The 18,974-nt window shown below is 38.1% G+C and overlaps 3 protein-coding genes and 1 pseudogene across 3 annotated transcripts in view; 3 read left to right on the top strand and 1 right to left on the bottom strand.

Moving 5' to 3' along the window:
* Nucleotides 1-1,008: 1,008 nt before the first annotated feature.
* LOC132180429 (probable plastidic glucose transporter 1) lies at nt 1,009-7,082 on the top strand. The gene is made up of 12 exons (XM_059593245.1): nt 1,009-1,325; nt 1,425-1,545; nt 2,409-2,609; nt 2,784-2,883; nt 3,451-3,563; nt 4,108-4,201; nt 4,291-4,447; nt 5,335-5,481; nt 5,568-5,641; nt 5,919-6,007; nt 6,385-6,499; nt 6,644-7,082. The coding sequence occupies exons 1-12, from the start codon at nt 1,130-1,132 to the stop codon at nt 6,839-6,841; spliced, it is 1,605 nt and encodes a 534-aa protein (XP_059449228.1). The 5' UTR covers nt 1,009-1,129; the 3' UTR covers nt 6,842-7,082.
* A 618-nt stretch (nt 7,083-7,700) lies between these two features.
* On the bottom strand, nt 7,701-8,188 carry LOC132180430 (F-box protein At3g07870-like; annotated as a pseudogene).
* Nucleotides 8,189-9,213: 1,025 nt separating this feature from the next.
* LOC132180268 (uncharacterized) lies at nt 9,214-17,963 on the top strand. Its single transcript, XM_059593020.1, has 10 exons — nt 9,214-9,514; nt 10,260-10,413; nt 10,604-10,778; nt 11,713-11,828; nt 12,236-12,295; nt 13,470-13,620; nt 13,948-14,014; nt 14,284-14,355; nt 14,488-14,553; nt 17,596-17,963. Exons 1-10 carry the CDS (start codon nt 9,335-9,337, stop codon nt 17,728-17,730), a joined length of 1,176 nt encoding a protein of 391 aa, XP_059449003.1. The 5' UTR covers nt 9,214-9,334; the 3' UTR covers nt 17,731-17,963.
* A 611-nt stretch (nt 17,964-18,574) lies between these two features.
* The window catches only part of LOC132181540 (uncharacterized), a 9,652-nt gene continuing 9,252 nt past the window's right edge, over nt 18,575-18,974 (top strand). The window contains exon 1 of the mRNA XM_059594796.1: nt 18,575-18,586. Within this exon, the coding sequence (XP_059450779.1) occupies nt 18,575-18,586 (12 nt within the window). The remainder of the gene's footprint in view (nt 18,587-18,974) is intronic.

Below are 18,974 nucleotides of genomic sequence, written 5' to 3'. Positions count from 1 at the left end.
CGAGTTTTGAGACATTAGAAATTGGTTTTAAGGTATTAGAATCGAATTTTAAGATTAGGTTTGGTAGAAAAGTGCTCGGAGGGGGTGACCCATGCCGGCTAGGTTTGAGGCAGCTACGCTAGACCCACGGCATGGGTTTGGCGAACGCCCAACAGCACCCAACGCCACCACCAACGATCGGCACCACCCCCATCGACCCACGATCCAACTAGAAAAGAGGGGTTGTTGAAGTAGCTGATTGCAGAAATTATTTTTGTTGATTTTGTTGGGTCTCTTTTGGTTTGGCTTTAGTATGACTAAATGGAAGAAGAGGGGATTTGGAGTTTGGGTTTTGTTTTTTCTGGATTCGCTGATTGGGGTCTCTCTCTCTCTCTCTCTCCTTCTGCAAGTATTTTCCTCTTGCTGGATGGTCTAGGCAGACCCACGGCTAGTTCTGATGTGACCCAGTCGTGGGTCACGCCAAGTGCTGGCCGGCGCCAGTGTTTGGTTGAGGGTTTGCTGGCACTGAGGCTAGTGGATCGGTTGTGTGTTTGCTGTTATCTGATGTTTTGATCTTATTTTGTTAAAATGCACGGGGTGATGTGTCAACACATGAGTGGATGCTACAAAACATCCTTTTTTATGTAGGGCTCTCTTTTTAAATAGCATTAATAAGAAAATATGTGATTTTCATATGTTTTAAGAACATGTTACTTTATTAAACTAATTTATAAGAATTAACTACAGATGAGTTTATAGTTAATTTTTGTCCGATATAGCCTTCCTTTGGAATTGCTTCAGTCACGTGAAGTTAGTGGACGCTGCCCTTATCCATTCGAACTGTGACGTACGCGTGGCATTGCTTACAATCTTTCGCGCATTTTCCACGCCCACGACAAAACTACATCTAACGAGCACTTCAAACGAACTGAAAACACATCAACGGCTCTAACCCAATTTTCCGTGTGGTAGCGACTGTTTGCCAAAGTGGATTCCAACAAGGAATTTTAAGATTTTATTATGTTTGATCCGCCCTTCTGGTCCATGACGTGTCTCCGACGTGGCACTCACATTTTTTTATGCCTCTGGATGCTGATGATCACCAAGACCTCGAATCGATTAACGAAAATTTGTCTCTCCCTGTGATCCGATGTGGGTGGCTACCGTACAACACAAACCTCTCGGTCCGGTTCCGGCGATAACAACCGCTCCCCGAAACCCGAAATTTCCCAGTTCTCTTCTCAAACCACCAGGAACGTTTCGTTTTGATATTCGTTTTCGGGTCAGTAAGTCGAAAGTTTGGGTGGCAAAGAAGCAGCTCACCGAGCTGGAAACTCGGGAACCAGGTCGTCTACACTCACCATATTACAATTTATTTGCTTTGTGGTTAATTTAAATAGTATTGTATTATGTTTCGTTAATTTTTTGAGTATGTGATATTGCAGAGAGTGAAGAACTATTGGTAAGAGAAAAAAATGGTGAAAGTTTTGATTTTGGATGGCTACCTGCTTTTCCTCACGTTTTGCTCGCTTCTATGTCCAATTTTCTATTTGGGTATCACATTGGGTCAGTCTCTGTTTCTCTCTATGTTTTTTTTTTTGGTAAACCTTATTAAGAAAAGTGTTAAAAGAACTCACAATACTAGAGTTACTAGAGTTGAAGTAACAAGAGTTACACGATGGTTGTTAATGAAGAAGTAGAAAAGACATGTAACGTTTAGACTCTTTCTCTATAAATAGTCTTGTATGAAATAAAATGATCAAGGAAAGATGTAGATAAGAAAAGGCTTTACCGTGTGGATGTAGGCCGAAATACGTTAATTATGTTTCTTTCTCTCTCTACTATATTTAGATTATGAAACTTTACAAATTTGATGCTTCAATTTTGGTCATTTTGTGATAGAATGAAAGACTCACCTTAGTGAAGCTAAATGTTTGTGTTTATTTCATCTGGGTGTTTTATTTGCACATCTTTTGTGCACACTTCTCATCTATACCGTTGATTTTGAATTGAAGTTAACTTATTGAAAATAACCCAAATGAAAGGCAATTTGCTAATAACAGTATACTTTTTTTAGGGTTATTATCCACAATGTTGTTTAGTTAGCATTTTTTGAAAGTGAAAACAGTCTTTTGCTGTTCTTTTCCTGAAGAAACGGTGTCTAAGATAATGAAATACTCAACTTTGACAATATTGGTTCTTAGTTGAGTGCATTTTGTTAAGCTTCCGGGGAACCCAATGGATAATAGCTGCTTAAGGTTTTGATTACTGGATGGATTCAAGTGACTTGATTGAATGTTTTCAATTGTTTGAGTTGGATGTTAAAGCAAAAGTTGATGGTTCATTTTGAAAATGACTGACTGACTATCATGATTATTTGGTTTTGATGCTTTTATGAACAGTATGGAGGTGTACTGTGTGTTTTGCAGAGTAATGAATGGTCCTATTGTCTCTATTGCACGGGAACTTGGTTTTGAGGGAAACTCAATCCTTGAGGGACTTGTGGTTAGCATATTTATTGCTGGTGCCTTTGTTGGAAGCATAAGTGCTGGTTCGTTGGTTGATAAACTTGGTTGTCGTCGCACTTTTCAAATCGACACAATACCCTTGATTCTTGGTGCCATATTAAGGTAATATATATAACTCCTTGAATCAATTTGGTTCATGTCATCTCTTTCTTGAGGTTGGGCTTTGAACCTCATTGCTCCTTTGATCTTGTATTGTTTGCACCAATCTTAGCTCGTTGATCTTAGCTTGTATTTGGTTCCAAAAGTATAATTTGTGACTCATTCAATATGTAACAGTGCGCAAGCCCACTCCTTGGATGAAATGCTTTTGGGAAGGTTTCTTGTTGGCCTTGGTATAGGCGTGAACACAGTTCTTGTACCAATTTATATATCTGAGGTACCACTTTAAATCCACTATGCTGCATTTTAGATGTTCATTTGTTTCAAACACTGATTTTCTTGTAATTATTGATCTTCATCCTAGTTATAATGGTGTTGCCATTTAAAATTAGGCTGCTGGAGAAGCGGATCAGAGGGAACTTCAATATGTTTCCTCTACATACTCTTGCTCGTTATTGAGCATTCCTTTCGTCAAATATATAAAAAATTATGGGAAACTGACTTATGAATGACATGGATGGAAAGAATCAGACTAAGCAACTAGAATTCACCAAAATGCTGTAAAAAGTTAGTTCTGGGATTCTCTGATGTGTGTGAACAATGCCTTTGGGCCAACTATATCACTAGGTATAGCCTCTTGTGAAGGGTTGTTCAGAGTGTTCTGACTTTATATGATTAACATGTATGCTTAATTTTAGGATTGGTTTTTTTATTTTGATTATTGTGTTGTATTGTGAGCATACTTCTGTACTCAGTATTTCTTTAGTGGATCTGGAGTGAGGAATTTTTAGAATCATACGCATTTAGTTTTTTACTCATCTTATTTTGCCTGTATCTATTGTAGGTTGCTCCTACAAAATATAGAGGTTCACTAGGAACCTTATGTCAAATTGGCACATGCCTTGGGATTATTGCGTCTCTTTTTTTGGGAATTCCCTCTGACAATGATCCACATTGGTGAGGTTCTTCTCCATTTTGTTTCTGTGAAATTTGTCCATTTGTTATATCTTACCTGCATATGTAGGCATTTTTTGTGTGATAAGAGTAATGAAAATCAATTCGTCTAAAAGTTGCAAGAATTTAAAGGTTTATATCGTGGCTTTGGAAAAGTAGGCCAGGAACTGCTAGGATTTGTAAGACCTTGAACAGATGATTGTTAATCCATATGCCAATGTTATGTTTATCAGTTTATCATGTAGATGTAGGTGAATGGTGTTTTATGTGCTAGTTATTTCTTACCCACATATACAGGCAATCCTTTTGTCATACAATGGTTGCGATGGAATTTAAATTTGAAGCAGAAAGTAGTAATTTTCTATTGAAGTTGGAAGATCTTGAGTTTTTAAAGCATAGTTTTTTTATCTTGCTGGAACCGTTTTTGATAAGTTTTTGGATAAGTCTGTTGCATAAACTTTTACTTATCAAAAAAAGTCTGTTGCATAAACTTTTACTTATCAAAAAAAGTCTGTTGCATAAACTTTTTACAAATGATGTCTTTCAGGTGGAGGATGATACTGTACATTGCAAGTGTTCCTGGATTTATTCTTATATTTGGTATGCAGTATGCGGTAGACAGCCCCCGCTGGCTTTGTAAAGTAGGACTCATCCATTCATTATTCCAAATCTTGTTTTTTTTTTTTTCTCAGTGGGCTTTTCTCAATGCTGTCTTTTGTTTTTTGTGAAGGCTGGGAGATTCGATGATGCTAAAGCAGTTATTAATGATCTTTGGGGATCATCTGAAGTTGAAAAAGCAATTCAAGAATTCCAGTCAGTCAGCAAGAATGACGGAAGTGATTTGAATAGCCGATGGCTTGAACTCCTGGAAGAGCCACACTCTAGAGGTTGTATCAAGGTGGTTTTTGGAAATAAAGGAACATTAATGTTAAGCATAAAAACTGGCCACTATTTTTTATTTATTTATATTGAGGATGAAATTGTGAGAAATATAAGCATGTTTAAATAGTTAGGACACAGCCTAGCTTGGAGAGCAGTCTCATTTGGCTCCGTAAATTTACTCTTTTAGCTAAAATAATTACATTTTCCTATTTTAGCTACCCACTTTTCCAAAGCACCTACATCCGGCTCCTTAAACTAGGATACACTTTCACTATTCCATTTAAATCTTATTTTTTAAGAATTTATGTATTCTTTCTCCAACATTCATATATTTGAAAAATTCTCTTTTCCTAACGGTTTATTTTTGAAAATTGGTCTTTTCCCAATGGTCATATTTTTCAAAATTTGTACTCCTCACCATTATCAATTCAAAAGTTACATGCATATCTCTAGGCAACATAATGAAAATGAAAAGAGAGAGAGGAGTGAACAGTGGTAATTTTGTGGGTTTGGGGAGAGCATGCAAGAGAGAGGAAGAAAGAGAGAGAACAGGAAAGGAGAAATGTAAAAAAAAAAGGGAGGAGACAGAAAGTTTGAATTTTTTACGTGTGTTTATTCAATGGGGGAGTGAACAGTTCTCCCTACTGGTGGGGACCTCTGATTATGCACCCCAAATTTTCCTTGTGATAAGGAGTCGGATGGAAAGTAAAAAACATGCATTTTACCATTTTGGCTCCCCAAGGTAGGGATTTTTCCGCAATAAGGAGCCGGATAAGAATGCTCAAAGAGATGTTTCTTCTTATTTTGAAGTGGTACTTGTTCGAAGCTTTACAAGTTTTACATGCCAAATGAATCCTCATTTACAGACATGAATCTTCTTGTCTGGTTGCAGTTGCATTTATTGGAGGTGCCCTATTTGTACTTCAACAGTTTGCAGGCATAAATGGAGTTCTTTATTTCTCATCATTGACCTTTCAAGATGTTGGAGTTACAAATGGTTCTTTAGCAAGCTTGATCATTGGACTTACCAACCTTGCAGGTTTGAGATCTAATCTGTATTTTGTGTCAGAAAAGTTTCTAAGTATAACAGCTTCTCATTCTTTGTCAACTGCTGATCATTTCCAGGTGCACTTTGTGCTTTATACTTGATTGATAACCAAGGAAGACAGAAGCTCTTGATTGGAAGCTACTTAGGAATGGTTAGTTTGTATGAAATGCTTATAGAAGAAAGTAAGCTAATGATGGGGGGAATGAAAGGCAATATCATTTTGGATACACACACATGGGTGGAGGGGGTTTATTTTACATCTTTGAGAGATGAGAAAGATTCTTTGTTTTCTTGAGGTCTGGACATTATATGCAGAAAAAAGTATTCATATTAGTAGTATCCTTAGTTTTATTAAACTTATCTATTTTCCTCATTTGTTTTTTTCCATATGGATTATGATACCTGGTTAATTCACTTTCTCCGTGCAGGCAGTTTCAATGTTTCTTGTAGTGTACGCAAACAGTTTTCCTTTGGATGAACAGTTCAGTCACAACTTATCAATACTAGGAACTGTACTGTAAGTATTTTCTCACTTTGCCACCTTTAAGGTTATAGGAAACTTGTGCTTCTAATGGAGGCATTCCTAGTGATGCTCCTTCACTAATTACTTCTGCTCTTCTTCCTTTCACCAAGCATTTTTAGCTTGCTTGGAAGAACAAAAAAAGGTGGGTTTCAATGAGCATGGCCACAAATGAATCATGGTATCCTTCTTGGAAAATGAAGGATAATGCTTTGGTTCTTAAGGATGCCTTATACCTTCATGTACTTATACAAAGTGGAGAAATCATTATGATAGCATCGAAATGGCTACTGAATGTTTTCTTTCTTATCTGAAAAATAGGGTGTGCTGAATAGATCCACATTGATGCTATTTGCCTTCATACATTCTTTTAGGTACATATTTACCTTCGCAATTGGAGCCGGCCCAGTTACTGGTCTCATTATACCAGAGCTTAGCAGCACTAGGACGCGTGGGAAGATAATGGGATTCAGTTTTACAGCTCATTGGGTATGTATTCATGGCCATCCAACACACTTTCTGTGGTCATTTTTTATTCATGCCACTTTTGTTTTAAAGTGTTGACATGTTTTATCTTGCTTTATCTGCTTCATGCTGCTGCCACTGAATTCAGACTGATTTTATCATGTTCAGGTTTGCAATTTCTTGGTAGGACTTTTTTTCCTTGACTTGCTGGAAAAATTTGGAGTTGCTCCAGTTTATGCTACCTTTGGTGGAGTTTCCTTGTTAGCAGCGATATTTGCCAATTACTTCATTGTTGAAACTAAAGGGCGCTCTCTTGAGGAAATTGAAAGGTCACTGAATTCTAATTCCCAGGCTGGAGGCAAGTGACAACAATTCTGATCAAAGTGAACTACAAAAGATAAACCCTCATGCTTAACTGCATGTAAGAAAAATCTTATTTGCTCTATCATTTACATGTTTGAATATCTCGTGAATAGAACATAAAATTTTACATCCTTGCTTCATTCTTGTTCTCACAACCTTCCAATGTTGTACATGAGGTGCTTTACCATTTTGGTGGTGCTTCAGCCTTCATGCTTCAATGAAGCTGTCAATCCAGTTGAGACTACCCACATGAACAAATGCTTGAAACCACTTTGGTATTTCCCGGAACTTGAGGTTTTTAAAATTTCCATTTTCTGGGTCGTAGGAGACCAGAGCTCTGCTATAGTACTCCAACAAGATCCCATCTTTCTTCGGAAGGCGTAAAACTTGAACATGTCTGCCTTTCAAAATGGTTTTTGAAAGACTGAGGAATTAGTTCACATCCTCCTGAGGTCCCTTAAGCATGTAGGTTCCTATGTTGCATTTCTTGATTCAAGACTCTTTCACATCATTCTCTCTCATGACCCATATCTCCAATTCCCCATAGTTGCAACAAACTGCAGCAGAAAGACAACCTCCTAGAACTGCCAGATGATATAGCGACTTGTCTAAAATAAAACAATCAGGAGCTGGGAGGTCCTGGAATTGCTCGTCGGCCAAGTCATACAAAGGATCTTGCCCGAGCAGTATGTGTGTAGCCAATGAAGTCTTCCCTGAACCAAGACTGGTGATTGCCAGTTAGAAAGGAAGTAAGGTACCATAGTTCTCCAGGTTGAGCTTCCCAGAGTTAAAATTTCATGCTCCGAATCCCTATCAGTGGCTCTGAAGGGATGTCGGTATCTGTCTACGTTCTTCTGATAATCTAACTTAACCATACTTTGTATTCCTTGGTTCCGGGATGAAACCGAGTCTGAAAGCACCTCTTGATTCCAATACTGCATGGGCTTAGGCAGCTCTTGGTGGTTCCTGGTAAAATGATTATATATGTACAGAGCCTCCTTATATAATGAATCTGATAAGCATAAAACCTTTACATGAGCCTACCACATCAAACTCGGGCATGGCAGCCCAGAAAGGCCCATGAAACTTTTTCACCTTTTCCTTCTTGTCGTTACAAGCAGGAGTTCCACAAAGGAAAGCTGGTTTCTGATGGGAATGGATTGTTCACAGCCATGCGTGTACCAACATGCGCCAAGCTCTGCATGCAGACTTGAACTGAAGAAAAGATGATATATGAAGCCTTGAAAGCATATCAAAGATAAGCTCCCGTGGGAGCCTTTCCATTCTGCTTTCTGGTGGTTCTTCTAGCTTGCTCCTCTTTTTTTCACCTTTCTCAAAGTCTGAGGCCATGGCTAAGCGAAGGAAGAAGAAGGCCTGCAGATTAAAATGGTAAACATTGATAAGATCAAAATAATATTCAAAGAGAAGGAAACCACAAGGAAATTATGTTGTGTGAGAATCAAACAGCTCCCATTTACTGGGAAAATCAACAATTCCAGGAACCTTAGGCCTCCGTGGTAGGATATATTGGAGTAATGCTACATGTTCATCTCTTATCTCACTCCCATATGCCATTGGATCAGTTCCGAGATGAGTATTTAGAATTATTTAGAATCCTAGGCCTCAAAGGTTTGAGACTATTGATCTCTCAATTTATTTATAAATTGAGAAAGGTTCAAAGAAATCAATTTGTCTGAACATGTTTCAAACTATCCAAAACAACTATTTAAACATGAATCTTATAAGAAAAGTGATAAAATTTATTAATTCAATTATTTTCATATAGTGAATGAAGGAATTTATAAATTTAATAATTAATCTATTAAATTTATAAATAAAAAATAAAAAATAGGGGTAACTTCACTTTAAACCCTTGAATTACCACGCAATTTGACAAGTTTCTTAAAATTTCAAAACCTCTCAACTTGAATCTTTAAACCTTTAATTGCAGTCAATTTACCCATTTTGTCAATTTTTTTCGTTAAAACCTTTAAAAAGACAAAATTACCTTTCAATTTTCTTTTTATTAAAAAAAAATTGAAAAACATTTAAAAAAAAAAAAAAGGGTCACAAGGTGGCCCAACTGTGGGTCACCTTGTGATTTTTTATTTTTTATAATTTTTAATTTAAAGTTAAGGGTAAATTTAAAATTTTATAAAAAAAGTCAAAGGTATAAACATTTAAAATCTAACGGTAGGTTCAAATTGACTGTAATTGAAATATTTTAAAGTTCAAAAAAAATTGTCAAATCGCGTGATAATTTCATACTAAAAAATAATTGTGTAATATGCCTATAAAAAAATGCTACAATTTGACCAACTCAAACGAAATAGACCCCGCCAACCCCTACAAAACTTCAAACATCGCCAAGTGGACCCACCCACTTGACGGTTGACGCGTCACTGTTCAGCGACCACCGTTGCTCTCTTTCCTTTACGTCTTCTTGGACTGTACAAGAAAGCTAGGGTGTTTGGATGCCTTGATACAGAGCGAGGAATGGCGTCCACGGAAGTCGGAGATCACGCTGTGGAGCTGATCGTGCACGACGCATCAGCATTGGAGGACGATGTTGCGGCGGCCGTGGTGGTCTCTGATGAGATAACCCCTCTCTTGAATCAGGGCGAGAAGCCCAAGATCAACATCTTCACCGTCTCTTATCCCCGAAGAAAACCTAGGGTAAAAGAAATCAAGACCCTAATTTAATTCACTGTTTACAAAATTTTAATTTTGAAAATTGGTTGTGGAATTCGTTTACTTTTGATGGAACTTCGTTCGAATTTGATCGCTGGGTGGGTTTTTTTTTTTTTGTTTTTTTGTTTTTTTATTTTTTAAGAAATTAAAGAAATCGAAATTGTAGAGGCTGTTTTAGTTTACAATGCTATGCTTCACTCAGCCTAGTGATTGAATAGGATTGAACTAAATTATCAACCAAAAGAGTTGAGAATGGAATGTATAATTACTAGAAATTGAAAATTTGAGCACCTAGCAGCAGAAGAAAGGTGATCCAAATGCATTTCTGCAATATTGAATTATGCGTATGGTGCTTGGTTAGGAAAAGAATAACAAAAAAGGGTCAGGTTCTCTCAACTTCAGTTGACATTTGTGTTTGTTTTTTCTACTTTGGCTTGATTCATAGCCGAGAACTTTGTGATTCTTCAATGACTTTCGAATCAATATGTTTCTGAGGTATGAAATCATTATTGGGCCTGCTGAAGTGAACTATTAAAAGTTTAGCACCAGTGTTAGTCATGTGCTTAATCATTACTTGCAAGTACAAGTTTGAGAAGATAAACTGTAGAAGGGTTTTAGTTGATTTTGTTGGTTTTAATTATTTTGTATAGTGGTCTCTTTTCAAGATTGATACAGAAAACTGGGGAAGAAATTGGGAAATTAATGTAGTTGCAATTTTAACATTTTGCAGGAGCAAGTGATAAGATTACATGAAGCAGAGTCATCTCCGGTGACTCAATTTATTTTTTGGGTGTGGAGTGGGTCCAGATACTCTGGTCTCTTGTGTATGGGGATATCATCTATCATGTATTTTGTCATGGAAGTTCTTTCCGATGTTTTCTCTGGTCAGTAAGTTCTGTCCTCATTTGTGACCATTCGTAAGTCTTGAGGCATAAGGTGGACGTTGTTCATCATTATGTAATTTTCCATATATTAAGTGTGTATTTACTTCTCTTTTTTTTTCAATTAGAACTATTATTAGCGAATTATGTTGGTATATCCGGTGATTAATTTTATCCCCTTTTATAATGGCAGCTCAATCAATTCCTTTATTTGAGACGGCTTTTACTAGATGTATACTTATCATGATATTGTCATATTTTTGGCTGAGAAAGAGCGGGCATTCAATACTTGGACAGACACATGTTAGAAAACTGTTAATTTCAAGAGCCATAATGGGATATCTTTCGTTGATGAGTTATGTTTATTGGTAAGGAGAATCCAAAAGCTATCCTTTCTGTATGTATTGATTGTATGCTTTTTATTACTGGTGCGTGTAACACATCTGGAATATTCCCTCATTTTTCTAGTGGGAATATTTATGTTTAGCTAGGACCATATGATTAGATACGTTCTTCAACAAGTTCACTTTCCTACATCAGGATATTAGATCAAATTCCAGGATCAGATGGTAATTGCATCATGTGTTTTCAGCCTTCAGACGGCAGTAGTTACTAGTGCTATATTCTGCATGTGGATCAATTAGCTGTAAGTTACCAATATATATTTAATTTGTAACTTTGCATGATTTTTTTTAATAATTTTTTTCTGCTGTGGCAGAAGGGTAGGAGGGGATGATGGCACCCACTACTCACGGCCACACCAAGGCAACCCTGAGAATGGTATACCTGCTGGCCCTATAGAGTTAGGTACCACCCCACCTTAATATGATTGTAGTGGAATTCAAACACAAGCGTTGATCGAGGAGGATGAGTGCATTTATCTGCCTAATGTAGTGGTATAACTTTGTACGAACTTATTGAAACATAATAATGTTCCAAAAAAGTAAAGAAAAAGTACAGTACCTTAGAACATAGCACTTTCAACATGAATTTCTTTGAGATCTAATATTGATAAATCTATCAGCTTGCGTTACATAATTTTCACTTACCCAAAAAGAGAGTTACACAACTTTTGGTAATGGCGTTCATACAGGAAATGACCTGCTATCAGTACACACTTTTACTTTGCTGCTGTATTCTAACTCTTTGGCTTATGCTTTATGTTCACTTATCCTTTGACCTTTCTTTAACCTGATATACTATGCTTGGAAAGCTTTATCAATGTATTGATTGGTTATCCTTAAGAATTGATTCATTGGTAACCACTGTAATGACCTGATATTGCTTTTCTTTTCAATTCAGCATTCAAAGGTTACCTTTGTCTCAGGCTATTGTATTAAGCTTCACAACACCGATTATGGCATCAATTGCAGCCAGAATAATTTTGCATGAGAAGTTGAAAATTGCTGACATTGGAGGTATGGTAGTATACTAGTATGTAAGATTTTATCATTCTTGTCTCTTAATCCCCCCCTCAATGTAATACTATTAGATAGCTAATATGCCCCATAATTGTACATACTTCGTTCATGTTTATGCTATGAAACAATAAGCACTTTAGGTATCTGGTGAAATAGATAGGACATGGATCATCATGTTTAGTGGCCCCAGATAATTTGGGGAACGACCATAATGAAGAGTTAGGCAAGAAGCTGCAGAAGTGGTGGTGAAGCCATCCAGCTGCAAATGCTTTGTATCATATAGGATAACACTACTTGTCTTTAATTTTAAGTTGATTTCAATCTTTCAATATTGGTACAAAACTTGGAACCCTTCTGTTAGGGCACTGAATGCTTGCTATGTTAACTATCATAGCATTTTCCAGGTCTTGCTTGCAGTTTCTTTGGCGTGCTGTTCATTTTCAGACAACTACTTACCACAAAAGGTACAGAAGCGAGTTAAAGTAGTGTTCTATATGCAATGCCAAATGTCTGCTCTTTCGCTATCTTATTTTTCTGCCTTTGTTGCTATTCCATGTTATATGCTTCTTTGTGCTGTTGCTATGCAAATGCTATCTTATCCTCTCTGCAAGAAAGCTAAAATTGAACAACAATCTCCCAGGTTTACCTAAGCTCTCTCTCTCTCTCTCTCTCTCTTCTTTGACTGTATTTGATTTTTCCATCTTCTGTGCCTCATTTCTATTGTAGAGTTGAGAGAGTACCTTGCTTTGATGTTCATGTTCTCTTGTCTCATCTCAAAAAAGTTCAAAAAACTTTTCTCTTATAAGCAAAAGACATTTTCATTATTGTACTAATGGAATATTGTAGTTAAACTATACATAGAAAAGGAAGCATGAGTCTTGTTTTCTGACATGTGGCATTTAGAGACTCTGTAATATTTTGAGTTTCCCTATCTCATCATTGAAGAACTCAAAAAGTCAGCCCTTTGTATTCCTCATTGTTTCCATATCCTTTTAGTTGTTCTTTTATGTTGTATTCTCTTTTGCTAGTAGTCTAATTTTTCTTCAAATAACCTAAATCCTATTGTTTTCCTTTTCTCAATTTTAAGTTTTTATGTAATAAAATGAAAGAGTTTCTTGTTCCATATTTTCATTTCTACTGTTTATTGTATATATAATTTATAAAGAAAAAGAAGGGGCGGGGGATTTGCTCTCATACCACATCTTTGACAATTACTTCCCTCATCCATTGCATTTGGTGTAAGCTGTCAAACTCTGTGAAACTAGAACAAAAAGAAGGCGTGGGGGGTTTGTTCTCATACCACATCTTTGACAATGATGTCCCTCATCCATTGCATTGGTTGTAAGCTGTTTTATAGCAAATTCTGTGAAACTAGAACCTTGAATTACCTGCTGGATTCCTGCAAAGTAAGCAAGTTAATGCTTGTAGGATGAATGGGTAAGCAATAGAGACTAAAGAACACATTATGTCCTTTGCTTTTGCTTTATTATCTTCCCCTGTGGTCTTTATTTCTGGCTTTATGTGTGACAGGTTAAAAATCTTTCTAGGACATATTGCTTTGTGCTTATAATGAAATAGTGAGTGTATTCCCTACAACTCTGCCTAGACTAGTGCATTATTGAATGTGGACTTCTGCAGGAGCCTTAGTTAAAGCTGGGGAAACAAGCAATATATATCTTAGAGGGAGCCACCATTTATATTTGGTCTTAGTTGGTTTATTTTCATCAATAACGGGTGGAGTCAGCTATTGCCTCATAAGGGCGGGAGCAAAGGCATCTGATCAACCAGTGTAAGTAATATGACTTTTCTATCTTTACTCACCACTATAGCATATAATCTTCTTCATTTCTTTGCCATCAAACTACTGAAGCTCAAAGAAAGTCATGCTATGCTGTTGTGCTCACATTTGACATGGCTTTCCTTTTTGCATGGTATCCATGTCTTATGGAAGCTAAAGTGGTTGCTGCTAGATTCTATAGTAAATCTGAGTACTACATGAAATGCATAACTAGAAAATAAAAAAGATATACTGGTGCTGTCACACTAAGATTTAAAAATTAAAAGATTATTATTATGTAAAAGTGATTGCCTTAGTAAGTTGTTTGCGCTTTTTCAGGGTTACAGTTTTTTCGTTTGGCATACTGGCTGGCCCTGCTGCTGGAATATGTACATTTGCATTTGAGGTAAGTTCATTACATAGTAAAAAATACTGTTTAAAAAATCATTTTATTGTTTAAAGGTTCCATACAAGCCCCAGATTATCTGTATTACTAATAACCTGAGGACTGATCGCTGACCCTAATTTATACCCCTTACACCCTGGTTGACCTTGCATGCCGTGGTTTTGTTGTATAAGCATTTAATTGCATCCGTGCTGTATATATCTTCCGTATTAGGCATTATGTGTCTTTCTGTGTGTTTCTCAACAATTTTTTTTTCTCGCACGATGCAGGATTTTGTGCTGCCAGATTTGTATACATTTTTACTTATGCTCGTACTTGGTGTTCTGGCCTTTTTGGCTGAGGTGCTGTCCTGAACTTTATGATGAAGTGATTATATCAATAAAGCATGATATCTTTTTGTTTTGCTGACCATGTTCCTGCAGTATAGGCTGCTGAACTTGTATGGGCTTCTGAACTTGTGTGCTCAATTGCAGGTATTTTTAGCACGCGGTCTTCAGCTTGAGAAAACCAGCAAAGTTGCAAATGTCCAGTACATGGCGGTACCCTTCTTGCCCCTTACCCCCTCCCCTCCCCACATTTTTAGGTCAATACATTCAGTAAGAAGGATGTAGTTACATATGGTGATGATTGCTTTATGGGTTTATTTTCTTCCCTTATCTTGTGTTTTGGAATTGGGACGGTCATTTAGGAATTTTTTTTTTTTTTTTATAAGTAATAAGAAGTTTTATTAAAGAATGAGAAAAGCGAGAGGCACCCCTAATTACACATGGAGTACAAAGGGGGCCAAAGCGAAACCAAAGAAAAACCCCAGAACACCCACCCAGAAAAACCAAAAAACCACCCAAAAACCCTCAAACAAACACACCAACGCAAAGCCCACTAACCAAACACCCTCATCCCTTCACAAAAGACTATGACACATAAATCTTGCTCTTCCTTCTCCTGGAGGACGCACTAGCATTGCCATAGTTATCGGAGCTTTCTAAATTTAATAGCTCCCTTATGCCATTATTCCTAGTCCTTTTTCCTTTAGCCCTAGGCTGGGCGACGTCCATAACCCGAAGAAAATCCGCCGAATATGGAACCTCCTCTTTGTTGCAATCCAACACCCAATCAAGGGGATCGGGGGACAGCTCCCCATCCCAATCGTTGTCTTCTCGATCCCGCCCAAACTTGAAAGCTTTATCCAAAACTGAAGAATTGCATCCCACTACTTCATCATCCTTAACAGCCACATGCGATGAAGACTGAGACTCCTTTTTTTCTTTCGGACTTGGGTTAAGAAACCCTTGCCGTAGAAAGCCCCTCATCGGATTAGAGTTCTTAGAATCAGGCTTTCTTTGAGCTACAAAATCCCCTACACTAATTAAAGGTGTAGGTGACAAATTAGACACCTGACCGTGTGCAACCTCCGATGAAGTCTGAGCAGCAAACCCCGCCACTGGTTGGTAATGTATCTGCGGAGCACTAAAGGATTCCACCGCCTCAAGAAGAAGAGAATCATTCACCCGAATTCCTCTTTCTTTCTTAGCTCTCCGGTAGTATCTCACTGTTTGCTTATATATAGGAACCCCACTGCCCAGAGACATGCGTAACCTCTCTCCCAAAGCTAGCGCCCCTGCAGAATTTGCATCATGATTTTCCGGCAGAAAAATCTGCCCAGATGAAAGCGTAGAAAAGGGCGGGACCGAGACAAGAGCATCAGTAACGAGCACCTGGTTAGACCCGTTCGCCTTCAGAGGCACCAATGCCGACACGAGCAAATGTCCTCCTAGAAACCTCTCAATTTCGTCCTTCATAGACGCCAAATTCCAGTCCTCCTCAGGGGACAACACCTCACGAGCTTCCTTACTTGCCTGACGAAATGACTCCTCCAAGTCCTTCAAGATCGTCATATGCGTAACATCGTCCTTAACTACTTCCCGAAACGACTCAATCAGCCATTTTTGTGATTTGTTCAAACAAGAATCAACAATGGCATAAAAGGTGAACGTCGGCGAGGAAAGAGGGACAGAAACCTCCTCAGCCTCAGCCACTAACATAGCTGCGGAAGAATCAACAAACGAGGGAAGGGCTGAGGTAAAAGGGTCAGAAGGAGGGTCACTGGCATGGACCAATGCATGAACAGGAGACATCGGCTTAAAATTCAAGGCTCTATCCCCCCGCATAGCTGTCGTGGCCCCCAACTCCTTGTGAGACAGATAATCATCGCTGCCCAGAGATATGTCTTGCACCGACAGCCCAGGAGCCTCAACAGATAAAGGAATCACCAGAGAGGACAATGGCGATGTGGACCCAGAAACCATCGACGAAGCAAATCCAATACCCTCCGATGTAGAACCCAAACTCGACATCACATGAGCAGCCGCACCCGCGGGAACCACTGCGTTGGAGACCAAAGAAGTCACCGGAAGAGACCCCGGATTGAACACCGGCGAGGCAAAAACGAGCAACGGCAACGACTGCTCCGATAGGGCAGCCGCACAAGGCCCACAAGCAGACTTGCGTCCAGCTCTCAGCCTAAACCCAACAAGAAGTTTAGGCAGACCCATCCTAAGACAAGCCTGGTCTAGAACAGGCCCAGGCTTCGCAAGAAGCTTCTTCCAACGACCAGGAACCCAAGAGCCCTCAAACCAAGAAATGGGCTTAAAGCCCATCCCGATAGAGAAAACCTGAATCACATCAGCCCTAAGATTATTCAGATACGCCTTCAACAAGCGCACAACCCTAATCAACTTTGTCGCTGGATCTCCGCCACCACCCTTAACCAACTCAAGACAGCCCACCAGCGGAATATGAACGCCAACCGGCTTCACATCACCAGAATCCTCGGGCAGCACCGCCGCATAGGACCGATTCGAAATAGCATTCGGGATACCCCCTAAACCCTTCGTCTTCGCTGCGAGAGACACCAAAAATTTCCGTAGTTCATCCTCAAAGCGGCGCCAACCCCAACCTTCATGGCCCTCAGGGAACCAAATCACCCCTTTCCGAACATCATCAGCAGAGACCTCGGCCACTAAGAAGCGACCAGCCTTATTGCAGCCCTTATGGATCTTCAAAATCATCTCGCCCTCCTGAAACGATTTGGCGAAGAACTCCGACCCTTGAGATTTCAGCGCCTCCTCCACCATATCCGCCAGCCAATCGGAACATTGGAGGCTCAGAGAAAAAGAGCCAAAGAACCCTTTTCTCTTTTCTTCCAAGCGCAACTCTGGCTTGCCAGCTTTCGCCAAAAAGGAGAACGATTTAGCTTCCACAACAAATCTTCGCTCCATCCTGTCCATGGCAAACGCATCCTACGACCCCAAACCTAAGTCTAGCGGAAATGCGCCTGCATGTGCCTCCGCTAGAGAGGAAATAGAGAAAACTATGAGAATTCTAGAGTGAGAGTCTCTCATCTAGAGAGAGAGTGATTGCAGGAGAATACTCTAATTGCTAATCATGATAACAATAATAACTTAATTTTAGGAAATTATTAGAGAACATTGAAAGAATTCTAATGAAATACTTGCACATAAAAAGAAATAAACAATCCCTCATCTTGTTAATTATGCTGATGCTTTTGTTGCCTTTTTCAGGCTGCCCTGTCACAATTATGGGGCATTGGTTCATCAAGAACAGCTCCATCCTTTGGGAGACTTGTTGGATGTTTACTCATTTTGATTTCAGTATCTTGCACAATGTATATTGGACCTGATAAAGAGATGGAGTGAGAGGTGTCATATTCTTCTAATTTCTTTGAAGGCCTGCACCCCATTAGGTGCAGCGATTTTTTGTTGTAATCAACTTTTTAATCTTCCTAGCTTCTAAGTGTATCTAGTTGGTTTTATTTCTTCACTTTCCTTGCTCGATTGTTTCCTACTCTAAAAGTTTTAGTGGTTTCAACATAAAGGTTCTTTTAACTCTTGTAATTATGGCATGTTAAATAGTAAAGGGCGTCAATTTATATTTGCGTGTCGGGTTTGGGTTGTGTCAAAATATAACTTGTATACGACTATATAGATTAATTCTAACTTTACCAACTTAGTTAAAAGGGTCATATTCTTCAACCCTATTCAGCTAATTTCCTGTTGGGTTTTTATTGAGTTCGCAAATTGTGTAAAAAATTGTGAGCCTTAGTATTGTATGTCGGGTTCAAATTGTATCGAAACATAGGTATAAGACCATATAGGTTAATCTTATTTTGACCAATTTAATAAAGCGGGTTCGATTCTTCAACTATAATCCTTTAATTTCATATTGGGTTCGTCAGTCGTATAAGAAAATTGTGAGCGTTTACTACCTTGTTTCTTGTTAATGACATTAGAGAGTGAGTCACTTCTATGGAACAGGATTTTCTCCAATTTAAATATCCTGTTAGTTATATTGTGGATGTATTTTTGTCTTTTAACTTTTTAATGGGACAAAAATACCCTTTCAATATAATTAATTTGATATTATTCAGTTCAAATGAACTATAATGATCCTAATTCCACTTCTATATATAACAAAAGCGTGAAATAGGATCCTCCCTCTTCATTTCAAATGAAATTGAAAATATCTATTTAGTGTAAAAGAATGGGTAATATTGTAAATATTATTCTTCAATTTTAATGTTAAGACAATATTACACATTTTTTTACACTAAATGTATATTATCCATTTCAAATGAAATGGAGATGATCATTAACATTGGTTTGAATTAATGGCTTCAAAATGTGTGGTTTGACTTGTATTTTAAAAGGGTTAAATACTAAATTAGTCCCTGGGGTTTCACAACTTTATTTTTTTCCCCCTAGGGTTTCATTTTTATCACAGGAGGTCCCTGTGGTTTTGATAAGTGACCAAATTAGTCCATCCGTTAGTTGACCGTTAGTTGACTGTACGGACTGACACGTGGACCAATCAGACGTCGACACGTGGCACATATATTAATTTTTTTAAAAATTTTTTTTAATTAAAAAAATGTTTTTTTTTT

This window comes from Corylus avellana, chromosome ca5, assembly GCF_901000735.1.
Source record: "Corylus avellana chromosome ca5, CavTom2PMs-1.0".
In the NCBI taxonomy this organism is placed as follows: domain Eukaryota; kingdom Viridiplantae; phylum Streptophyta; class Magnoliopsida; order Fagales; family Betulaceae; genus Corylus; species Corylus avellana.
This window is presented reverse-complemented; position numbering and strand designations above follow the sequence as displayed.